This window comes from Microtus ochrogaster, chromosome 2, assembly GCF_000317375.1.
Source record: "Microtus ochrogaster isolate Prairie Vole_2 chromosome 2, MicOch1.0, whole genome shotgun sequence".
NCBI lineage: Eukaryota > Metazoa > Chordata > Mammalia > Rodentia > Cricetidae > Microtus > Microtus ochrogaster.
The window spans coordinates 96,576,407-96,588,823 of NC_022010.1; the positions used below are offsets into that span (position 1 = coordinate 96,576,407).

General features: G+C 36.1%; 2 protein-coding genes across 2 annotated transcripts in view; both read right to left on the bottom strand.

Annotated features, from left to right (window-relative positions):
• Positions 1–4,200: 4,200 nt before the first annotated feature.
• On the bottom strand, positions 4,201–6,520 carry LOC113457974 (keratin-associated protein 6-1-like). The gene is made up of 2 exons (XM_026787816.1): positions 6,471–6,520; positions 4,201–4,456 (listed from the first exon to the last, which is right to left on the bottom strand). Exons 1-2 carry the CDS (start codon positions 6,518–6,520, stop codon positions 4,201–4,203), a joined length of 306 nt encoding a protein of 101 aa, XP_026643617.1.
• A 5,635-nt stretch (positions 6,521–12,155) lies between these two features.
• The window catches only part of LOC102000105 (keratin-associated protein 6-3-like), a 681-nt gene continuing 419 nt past the window's right edge, over positions 12,156–12,417 (bottom strand). Inside the window, exon 2 of the mRNA XM_013353211.1 lies at positions 12,156–12,376. Coding sequence (XP_013208665.1) covers positions 12,156–12,376 — 221 coding nt within the window. The remainder of the gene's footprint in view (positions 12,377–12,417) is intronic.

Here is a 12,417-nt window from a genome sequence, read left to right on the forward strand (position 1 = left end):
GGCTATGGAGGCCTGGGCTATGGCTATGGAGGTCTGGGCTGTGGCTATGGCTCCTACAGTGGCTGTGGCTACCGTGGACTGGGTTGTGGCTATGGCTGTGGCTATGGCTATGGCTCACGCTCTCTCTGTGGCTGTGGTTATGGATGTGGCTCTGGCTATGGATCTGGATTTGGCTATTACTACTGAAGACACCACAGGAGACTCTAAACCTTCTCCAACTGCAATGTCAGGGTTAGGCCATTCTGAACCTTATATATTCTAAGCCTCTTGCTTAGATGGTGAGGATCTACCTCCCAGGATCTGATACAATTTTACTGAAGTCTTGCTTCTGCTTCCTTCGGGATCTAAAAATTCAATTTATTCTTTTGAGAATTTCTCATAAAAGGAGGAAGAATGTGAAATGCATGCTCTGGGTACCTAAGTTTTCATCATTTGATCATGGGATGACTTGTCACATATTCTGTTAGCTTTTAACCAAGAAGGTTTTCTTTTTCTAATAAAATTATACAACTGAATCTATAAATGCATTTTTTTTCATTTAAAAATCCTGTAGTTATTATTTTTTTAAATGAATTAAAATTCTCTTTGTAGAGATTTTTGAGCTATCTGTTTTACATAAATGATTTTGAAAGTGATAATTATGGAAAGAAACATTTGCCTCATGATAGAGTCAATTTGTTGCAACAAAACAACATTGTTTGGGCATAAGCATAACTATTTAGAGAAAATGACAGGCATATTATGTTCATTTAGCTAAACAACAGCAGTAAATTTCTGGCTATGGCCTATTACCATCCAGGGTTTATTTTTTTAACCATTTTTACAATAGAAAGGAATTCATATTTTGCTGTGGGACAATGGTTGGTACCCTGTCAATCATATTTTAATAAGACGCTGATTGGCCAGTACCCAGGCAGGAAGTAAAGGCAGGGCAACCAGAAGGAAAGTAGAGGTGGGACAATGGAAACAGGAGAAATCTGGAAACAGGAATGCACAGTCTGCAGTCATGACCTAGCTGTAGAGGAAGCAAGATGTATCTGCCTCACCAAATAAGGTACCGAGCCACGTGGCTAACATAGACAAGAATTATGGGTTAGTAAGTTATAATAATTAGTTAATAAGAAGAGCCTGAGATACAAGTCCAATTAATATAGGATTACATTAAGTAGTCCAGGCAAGAGCAGTTTCTTTCCCAAATGGCTCACAACCTCCATAACGAGCCTTTTTTTGTGCCCATCTTCCTTTTGAAGTAACTGGTGCTGCCAGGAGCAAATGTGTCTCATTGTCATGAAAATTCCTAAGTTCGTGAAATATTTTATATGCCATATTATGTAGTATTTGAAAGATCTGAATAATATCTATTCATCTGAAATATATCTCTATAATCTAGAAAACCTAACTAATGTGACTACAAGCTAGATTATTACATATGACTCTCTATTAACCTATATTTCTTAATTATACATTACATTTTAAAATAAGCTGCACAAATGCATTACCCTAATCAAGAAAGTTTTAGGTGATATAAAGAAAATACAAGACCAAACTATCATATAATAAATGTTCACATATGCCTTCTCTATGCACTGAACCAAAATATAAACTCCCAAGAGTATGAAGATCTCCAAAGCAAATATTGTCACTCTCTAGGACTAGTTTTTTTACTGGCTACAGCTTCTCTTGCCAAGTGCTACCTATGGTTGGGATCTCCATCCTCCAGCCACAGCTTCATTACCAAAGCTCCCTGTACATCATTGGCTCAGGGAAGACTGTTTGCAGGGAGTCAGTTCATCTGGACTCATCAATTTCCTCTGCAATATTAGTTGAAGACCCTGTGAACCTAAGTTTTCCTTAGTTGAATTTGAAGAAATAAATACCCATATGTCTGATGGGTTTGGATTTCTCTGGATTGTTTTCTATGAAGAATTAACTTTGGAAATATGTTTATCTTTTGGAAATTTTAGCAGTTCATGTATATTCTTGATGTGCATTCAAGTCATCTATACTATTGTTCTAGTAAGGCCTATGGATTAGAGACAATGTTATATATGTGCACAGATATAACCAAAATGAAAGTTGTTTTTTTTTTTAACCTTCTTGCTTTTGGTAAAAGTCAAACCATAGTGTTGTTTGAATGTTCTGATCCCCACACCTGATAAACTAGTCCGTAGCATTTAAGTTTAACTTCCCACAACATATGTTAAAACAGAAAAAAAAAAAGAGCAGTGTGATTGAGTGTGGCAGAGGTGGGGAGGATTGATTAAGTTCCTGAAAGATACTTATTTTCATCTGAATTTTGCCAGTATAAATGCTTCTATCAGTGACCTGGTCTTCTGAATTAGAACAATCACTAAGTATTATAGACTTGTTCTAGCTTCCTTCTTTAAATGCTTCTAGACTCTTCCTGTGAACCTATTCCAAAGGCACAAGGCATGCGAGCAATAACAAACACCCTACTCTGGATAATGATTTCTGAATTAGATTTCTTCCATCATAGCAAAGGCCCAATATAAATCAACTTATAAAGAGAAAGAGACAAATGTTGGCTGACAGACTTTTAGATCAATACTGATTATCCTATTGTGTGGATCTGTAGCGAGTCAACAGATTGTGACAAATAGTGTGCCTCATACTAAGGAAGGAAAAGAGAGTGGGGCAGAATTACAGATCATTACAGATCCACAACCTCCTCCTGTGGTTCAAGTTCAGTACCCACAGGTCTCCTACCAGAACCCATATTGTTCTACTTCCTCCAAATAGTGCAGTGCTAAAGAGCAAGCCTCCAATAGTTTCACCTTTAGCAGTTGATGATCCATCAGTTCTGTAAAGAAAAAATAAAACACACTTTATGGTAAACATCTTAAAACTAAAAATGAAAAGAAGAGAGAGAAGATGGAGAGATGGGAGAGAGAACTCTTCCACATTCAAGTTATGAAACCTTGTTCTGATGTCCACTGAACCATAAAGTACTCAGGAGTGTTTCTGTGATTCCCTAAATGATAATGTTGATTCTCTGGACCTGAATCACTTGTGTCAACAAGTAGTCCTTTCTGAACAGATGCTTCCTTTCTGAGAATCTGAAGTTTTGCTTATATTTTTCATATCCATCTTCAGGAAAAGCACTCAGGATTGAATAATAAAGGAGTTCTCTTTGCAGGAACAATGAGTTTATGTGGCTTCTGTTTGGGGTAAAGCTTGAACCGTGACTGGGAGAGAATATGACAAAATCAACACATAAATATATTAAGACATTTGTCTGTATTTTCTCCTTATGTCCTTTGAATGTAATGTTACTATTTTATTATGTGAAATGATTTCTAATGATATTCTGTTATATTATCAGAGAGACCTCATCCAGCAACTAAGAGGAACAGATGCAGATCCACAGACAAACATTAGGCAGAACTTGCATATCCTACATGCAGATCCTGCATAAGAGACACGGGAAGTATTGTAGAAGCCAGAGAGTTAGAGAACATAACAAGAACATGGTCCACAGAATCAACTACCATGGCTCGTGGGGCTCACAGAGACTAAAGTGGCAATCACAGAGCCTGCATGGTCTATGCTAGGTCCTCTGCATAAATGTTATGATTGTGTAGCTTGGGTTTTTTTTGTGGGACACCTAACAAAGAGATGCAGGGTGTCTCTGAATCTTTTGCCTGCTTTTGGAACCCTTTTCCTCTTACTGGGTTACCTCATTTAGAATTGATATGAGAGTTTGCACCTAGTCTTATTGTAACTTGTTATGCCATGTTGGGCTGATATCTCTGGGAGACCTGCTCTGGGAGAAGAAGAGTGGTTCTGAGAGAGAAGGAAGGTGGGAGGGAGGGACTTGGGGAGTTGAAGGAGGGGTAATATATGAAAGAAGAATAAATTTTAAAAAAAATCCAAAAATATAAAATAAGTTATACAGCATAAAATAATAAATTGATATGAATAAATAATAAATAGAAGGAGAACCATGTCTTAGCTTAACAAAGTTTATTGTAAATATGCAGAAGAAAATTAATATTTTTGTCTTTATGAAAAGCTATGGAATAAATAGCTAGCAATGCTAGGTATAGATGGAGGCCAATGTATTTCTGGCCATCACAGCTTCTTCTTATTTCAGTTTTGTGTGGTGCTGCTAGGCCTTGGGATCTAAAGCTGGAGGATCTTCATATCATACAAGTAGGAAGCAAGCTATGCTTGAGCTCCTTAATAGTAGTAGCCAAATCCAGATCCATAGCCAGAGCCATATCCACAGCCACAGCCACAGAGGGAGCGTGAGCCATAGCCATAGCCACAGCCATAGCCACAACCCAGACCCCCATAGCCATAGCCCAGACCTCCATAGCCATAGCCCAGGCCTCCATAGCCGAAACCCAGGCCTCCATAGCCACAGCAGCCATAGCCTCTGCCTCCATAGTAGTTTCTGTAGTAACCACACATGGTGATGGTTGTTGAGGTTGTTCTTGGTAGAGAACGAGTGTAAGAGAGTTGAGTCTGTATGGTTCTCCCTGCAGAGAGGCTTTTTATATGCTCTCAGTGTGGGTGGAACAGACCATGTGTCCATGCCATAGGCTGATTTTAAGACTGACCTAAGTTAATTGAATTTTTTCCTCAACCATATGACAAAACCTCAAAGTTATTAAGGAAGCTTGTTTTGTTTGTCAACTAGGTGTCCCATGAAACAATTCCACACTAATGATTTGGGGACACTAATACACAGAAATGTTTATTGTGCCTGCTGCATGCATCCATGAACTGTGGAAGCTATATGTATGCTAGTTTATCACAAAATGAAATGTCTTTCTTTCCCTTGAGCATCCCAAAGTAGCCATTTGAAGCAGTACACTTCATCCTTGTTATTTACCCAAAATATTGTTTTTGTTCTTTAGTGTTTTTACTGTCTACCAATAACAACAGAGGAATTTGCAATGTCATTTCATTTCTATAATGCAATTAACAAGGATCCCTGCATTTTATTTTAAATTTTTATTTATTTTTTAAAAACTTTGTAAAAACTTGCAGTGAAGCAATAGGCTGAGGCAATTTTGTGTCTGAAATTTTAATTACATCAATTTTTCTTTTAGATTTTTGATTATTCTTTTCGTGAACATAAAAGGAAGCTATTAGCTTCCTTTACGGTTTTCAGTTTTTCCTCAGGTCTATCACTATAAATGATAATAATATTATTCAATAAATTAAGCGTCATAAATTTTGGTTTTTGATAAATACCATATTTTAGCTTTGTAAAGTTTATGTGATATTGCCAGTTATGTTTATAAAATTTGAGAGACCTGAAATGTTGTTTTTTCTATGACTTAAAAAAATTATCGATCAGCAATTGCTAAGGAAATTGTCCATATTTTGTGATTTATAGTAAGTTAATATTGTCTGGGCATTTCTGCCTTCAGACAATTGATTTTACCAATATATTCTTCAAAGTTAAATTCTTTTGTGACATGAAATAATGTTGAGCAGAAAAACTTCTTTTAGTCATCCATGTGGAACTTTTTGTAATAACCATTAAATATTAGATGACTTTGTTATTTCACTGGACTATCCAGGCTGTGAAGACACACAGCAGAGCATTTTCCCATTGTGTAAAAATAACCAAGCACAGCTTTGAAAGGTATATGAAGATCACTTCATTCTACAAACATGTCCTTAACAATGAACTAAAGCATGGGCCAAAGATGCTTTGTGTTGAAATATCGTTTTCCCATGGTCTCCCAGCAAGACCAAATAGCAGGTATTTCATTATGAAGCAGTGAATCAGGCTGAAGGCAGGAAGCCATATACATGAAGGTAAGTGGCCTTTGGAATTCCAGACACAAGATAAATTCAATCTGGCTTATCTACCCTGAAAAGCAATGCAAATTAGAAAAAAAATAAAATAATCTTAATAATAAAGCAGTATCTCCCTCTTAGTAAATAAAATGCAATCATTCTCCATACACTCTAGCAGTCTTTCTGTTTATTTGGTTGCCAAATGTCGCTTTGTAAACAACATGCACTAATGTGCCAGCATATTATTTCAGTCCCTCCTTAGTGACTCATAGGAAGTCTGTACTCTGTCACTTTAAATTTTCCAAAAGTTAATATCAATTGCCGCAGATCTCATACTTTATAGTCAACCAGCTGTCATGATGAAACCTGAATTTTGAAATGGTCACTAATTAAAATATTATGAAGTCATTTTCAATTTTATATGTAAAAAGTTTTTGTAAAATTGCTAATAGTGACGAGAGCAATCATGTAAATACTTTCACAACTGGTAAATGTCAATAGAAATTACAGTTTTCCACATAAGTCAAGGTTAGAAAATTTAGAATCAAATTTAAAGAGTCATTTTTGTCTTATAAAGTATTAATGTTTAGTTTTATAATCAGTGAGTGGTTTATGTGCATTAAAACAATCTGTTTTAATGAGTAACATTTATTCCTGAGAATTTTTGCATTTGTGTCATAATTGAGAATTACAGAAATCTTTCATGGACCATCTCTATGCTCCACTTGCCAACATCACCCATCATCAGTATGCTATACACAATGGCACACCCATTGCAACATATGAATTACGCCCATGCATCATTATCTCCCAGAGTCCATAGTTAATGTTCACTCTTAATAATAATCTTCTTTGAGTTGACAAGTGTTGTGTGGCCTGCATTCACCACTACAGTTTCATTGTTTTATAGCCCTGGAAATTCTTTCTTATGCCTGCGTGGATGTTGCAGTGTAGCTCTTTTTCAAAAGGTTCTGCACGCCTACTGCTCTGAAATATAATTATTACTTCCCACAAACAAGCCAAAAGAACTCTTTACCTAGTGAAATCGTCTTTAGTTTTCCCAGGTGTTTACATCATTCACTATTATACTGTATGAAGAATTCATTTACAAAGTGTATTTCTAAAATACATGCTCCACTTTTAACCTCCTTTTCTTCAACCACTTGAACTTTCGACACTCAGCATTCCTGTGGAGCCTACCACAATTCCATCTCAGTTTATTTTTTGATATTTTGTTTAAGTTCTGAGACACAGCCAGGCTGGTCAACTATCTAAAACCCTGGAACACTCAGTATCCAACTACATTTCTTGTGATTTCTTTTACTACTTGTTTATAGAGTTTTAATTCAATCTCAAACATATTCTAAATATATATGTATATATATCCTAACTGGTGAATGATTTAATTCTTTATCTTTAAATACATAGATAGCTAATATCACCAAGGCAACGCTCAAAATTTCTAGGGACACCAAATGATATGTTTTTCCATCACATACATTAAAGAAAATAACATCAAGTCCTTGCAACAAAGGGTAGGTATCCTTCACGTATCCCCCTGGGATTGCATTGGCTATCCATCAGGAGGCTTTCCCTGACTCTGCATGCTCTCTTACAGAGAGATTTCCTATTGTCTATTTTATGCCCTTTTAGAGCAGGTGTTTATGGCATCTTAATTGATATTTGTTACAAATTTATAAACAAACAAAATGTTATCTTTTAAAATTTTTTGACAATTTTGTGGATATGCTTTCAGGAAAGTACACTTTGCATTGTATAAAAAATGCAGGGAATCTTCTCTGAGGGAGACTATTTTACCCACCTTCTGTATTCCTTATTTCCCTGTAGTTCTATGTCTGGAGCTAAAACTTCTTGAGATTTACCCCTTCCATGTTAGTATGTGTCTTAGTTATGGTTGCTATTGCTGTGCTGAAACACCATGACCAAAACCAGCTTAGAAAGGAAAGGATTTATTTGGTTTGTGCTTACACATTAGAGTTCATCATTGAAAAATGTCATGAACTCAAACAGGGCAGGAGCCTGGAGGCAGGAGCTAATACAGAGAGGCCCTGGAGGAGTGCTGCTTACTGGCTTGCTCAGTTTCCTTTCTTATAGAATCAGGACCACCAGCCTCAGGTGCAACAATTCCATTGTGCATACATCAGCTGAAGCTGGGTACTAGAAGGTCACTTATTCTGTGTGTTTTATCAGTTGTGGTTTTCTGCAACAATTTCTTCAGGGAATAAGCTCTCAGGCCAGATCGAGCTCAGATGTTCTGAGCCCTGCATCCAGAGTGCAAGATGTTTTCAGTAAGACAGACTAATTTTCAACCTTTGCCCTGGGGGTAACCAAGTGCAATAGCAATTGTCTGTAATGGTTTTGGAGTCTCTTGGATTTCTCTAATCAAACACTAAAAAAAAACCTTGTCATGACTGTGTTATTTTTTGAATAATCTACAGTTCTTGTGGAGAGCATCATCCTCTCAGATGGGAAAATGTCATTAAAAATGTATATGCATGTACATATATATTTATATATGTATGTATACACATAGATGTTTATTATTATGTGCAATTTACATGAGTTAATGTAATATGGTTCCTTATGACTTTTTCCAGACAGCCTTACTGTTATTTTATCCTTTTTCTCCACTTCTGTATCGACCTACCTCCCTCTCTCTAAATAAAGCCCCTCTTTTTTCCGAGTAGCCCCTTCGTATCACTTGTATCCCCCTATTTGTTTCTTGTCTCCCTAATGCTCCTACTTCCATAGTCTTATTTATTTATTCATTCATTCATTTATTTTTGCTTTCATGGTTTCTGCAGTTACATGAGGACATAGAATCACATCTGAAGATTTAGAACCGTACACCACAGATGAGAAATCAAAGTTGTTTTGATTTGAAGTTCTCTATTGCTAGGAACAAGGAACATGATTGAGATTTTTCTTAATTGCTTTTAGTTCTTCTTTTGAGAATTCTCTGTTCAGAACAATAGCCCATTTTTAATGCATTGTTGAATTGCTTAACTCTTTGCTTTTTGAGTTCTTTATATATTCTGGCTATTAACTTTCTGTCAGATGTTTGGCTGACAAAGATTCTTTCCCATTCATTGTGCCCTTCTCTTTACTCGATTGAACTTGAGATAAGATGAAGAAAGATTGAACAATCACTCTAAAATTTAGAATTAAGGCAAGAAAACATAAAATTAAAAGTACAAAAGACTGACAATAAAGCTCTAGATAGCTCTGTTGGAGAGTTTGGTTTTCACAAATGAACAGATGAGAGGAGGAAGATGGGAGGAGTAACTTGTTGCGGGGAAGGATTAAAATAATCTTGATTTTTCAGATGTATTTTCATTAAAACTAGACTTTAATAATTAAGAGGCACTAATAATGAACCCTGACCTGAAACAATCAGCAATTATCTAAGAAAATATCACATTTAACTGAAATATGAAGAAAATTAGATATGCAGACAAAATTCTATCTTCACACTAAAACTTCAGTGAGGTTTCTGTTTCATTTATCTTTACTTTAACCCGGTGTAAAATAGGAATATCTTTAAGATATCATATTCTTAGCTGTGTTAACAAATGTTCCAGGAAGTTTAAAGATACATCTTAAGAACCTGGTATTATGATGATTCTATAACAAACATACACGAAATGATACATAAATATCATTATTCAGACTATAGGTGTAGTTTATTTCTATAGTTTTAATGTAATTTTTGTAAACAACATTAATCAAATTTGACAACAAATTATTTTATATGCAAGGAATCAAAAATATAATCATGCATGTAATAGTAAAATGTCACTTTAACTAAATATCAAACTTTATTCTTATTTTTTTATATATTTTAATATATTTATGTCTCATAGGAACCCTTCAGTAGGTTCCATTATTCCATTTAATTTGTATATCTCCATACCAATCCCAAAGGTATATACTATGCCCAAAGCCAGTATTTATTGAGAAGCAGATCCATGTCTCAAGGTTTAATGTAATAAATCTGAAATAACTACATATATATTTCTGATAAAAGTAAATATAGTGATGTTAGAGATGAGGTTCGCAAGTATAGAAAATGAATGGCACAAGTAAAATACAGAGTTAATGGCAAAAGAGCGCTTTCATGTTTCTATTTCTATTCTAGATTTCATAATTTAATGAATAGAAAGAGGTGAACAAATCAATGTGAGTAAAAACACATTTGTTTGGTGATATCAATACTGACATTTAAATTCAGGTTTTGAGCATTATAAAAATTATCAATTTTGGCACTGTTAACACAGGAATCATGTATAAGTATTAAAAAAATCTTAACAACAATCATGGATACTTTCTTCCTGAGCCATTATTTTATGCTCAGTTCTCTTCAGGAAACCAAGATAATTAAATTTGTATTTTCAAATATAAGCACATACTATGAATGCTTTGCTTAGTAGTGATTTTAAATGTTAAGATTCAAGAATAAAATAGTACAAATTAAAAGGCCGTAGATGAACATCACTTGCAGGAACTATTTTCTTACCAAAATTTAACTCTTTCTAGAAAACTGAATTACTTTTGCGGAGTCAACAGTTTAACTACAAGGATCCACAGAGCCTCCCCTAACAGAGTTTTAACATTCCTTTTGGTTGTCCTCCCTAACTAGTTGATTGAAGAAGGATTCTTAAAAGAAATCTCACACTAACTCAGAATTGAAAATAATAGACAATGATTTATTTAGGGGTAGACTTACAAATCAGAATCCTCTGCTGGAATGGAGAACAGAAATTAAATCCTGCAGCTGAAAAAGAGGCCAGATGCATGCTGTACGTCAGCATAAGTAGTATAAGAGGCCACGCCCCAGTGGCCGGGTAACTACTGGCTGGAGGATTTCCTACAGCAGTTGAAAGGACCCTGTTGCTGGAGACAACACACACCTTGGATGAAAGATCATTCTGAAACTGAACTGGAGGTTTTCTCCTACTGGCCAGGTTTCATTAGGACAGAAGATGCAATGTAGGTGTCAAGGACAAAGGGCTTCAGTGGTCTTACCAAGATAAGAACTGCATGAAATACAATATCAATCTCCCAGGCAAGATGTGCCCACTGGTATAAAAGGAGTATAACAGCTATAGTGAAAACCAAGGGCTCTATAATTGGCTAAAGACCATTCCACAGGGAAAAAAAATTATAGTTATTAATCCAGTGACAATCTGGTGGCTGATGGAAGGTTTTAGGTTTTAGGAAGAGTTTAACCATAATTATCTAGCTAAATCGGCACAACACCAACACCAAACTGTCTTCTAAATATTTATGTTTCTACCCGTATACAAACAGTACTCTCTGTTTTCATCAGATTATCTCACAATAGCAGTGGAGAATACGGAGACTAATAGCTGCTCAAGGGAGTGAAAATAAGTGACTGTGGAGTGCTCAGCCTTGAGTAGAATAATGATACTATCCCTCTAAAACTGGGGGGGGGGGCAATATGAAAAAAAATGCAGAAATAATACAAGAACTTGAAGATAGGTATAATCGCTGTGAAAAACTTTCTTGTAGTCATAACACAGTCAATATAATCATGGCCTCAAAGCATCAGTGGCCATCTATAGTGGGCCTGCACAAGACTGGACCAATCAACAATCAATAGTCAATTCTGGAGGGACACAGTGGTCCTGTTCTTTTCATGCTGAATCATTTTTCTAACAGTAACACAACACATATAATACACTTTCAAAAGGATAAGAGCCTTGCATTGCAAATATCTTTATGTTCTTAACGTCCCAAAGGATGGGGTAGCACAAGTGAAGTAGAAATTTTAACAAAGAAATAGAAATATATAAAAGGTCATAGAATCATAGTGCCAAGACGATGGCCCAGGGGGTATAGGAGCATGTCTGTAAGTGTGGAAACATGAGTTCAACTTCTGTTACTCATGTGGTGGAGAAAAGGGACCAACATTCAACCATCTCAGGTTTACCTCTGACTTCCATATATGTGTGATGGAACATGGACAGACACACATGCACAATAAATAAGTAAATAAATAACAACTATAGTAATTTGTGATATTGAATAAGTTTATTAAGAAAAGAGGAAAATCAAAATGCAAAGCTTTTGACAGTATTCTGCTAAAAGATATATAGAAGTTCACAGCATGAATTCTAAATGCTCTTCATTCTCAGGAGTCACATACAGAGAAGTAAAAGCCTCAGGACAATATCAAAAACACATGCAAGTGTACATCTTCAATAGATCACGTCACATTCTTATCTTATTCACTTGTGAATAAGAGCCTCTAAGAAGGAGGTTCAGAAAACATTGGGACAACTGGAGATTTCTGAGACCATAGTTGGAGAGGGTGATACTGTTCCATGGTGTCTTCAGTAGTAATAGCCAAATCCAGATCCATAGCCACAGCCACATCCATAGCCACAGCCATAAAGAGAGCGTGAGCCATAGCCATAGCCACAGCCATAGCCACAACCCAGTCCACGGTAGCCACAGCCACTGTAGGAGCCATAGCCACAGCCCAGGCCTCCATAGCCATAGCCCAGGCCTCCATAGCCATAGCCCAGGCCTCCATAGCCACAGCAGCCATAGCCTCTGCCTCCATAGTAGTTTCCGTAATAGCCACACATGGTG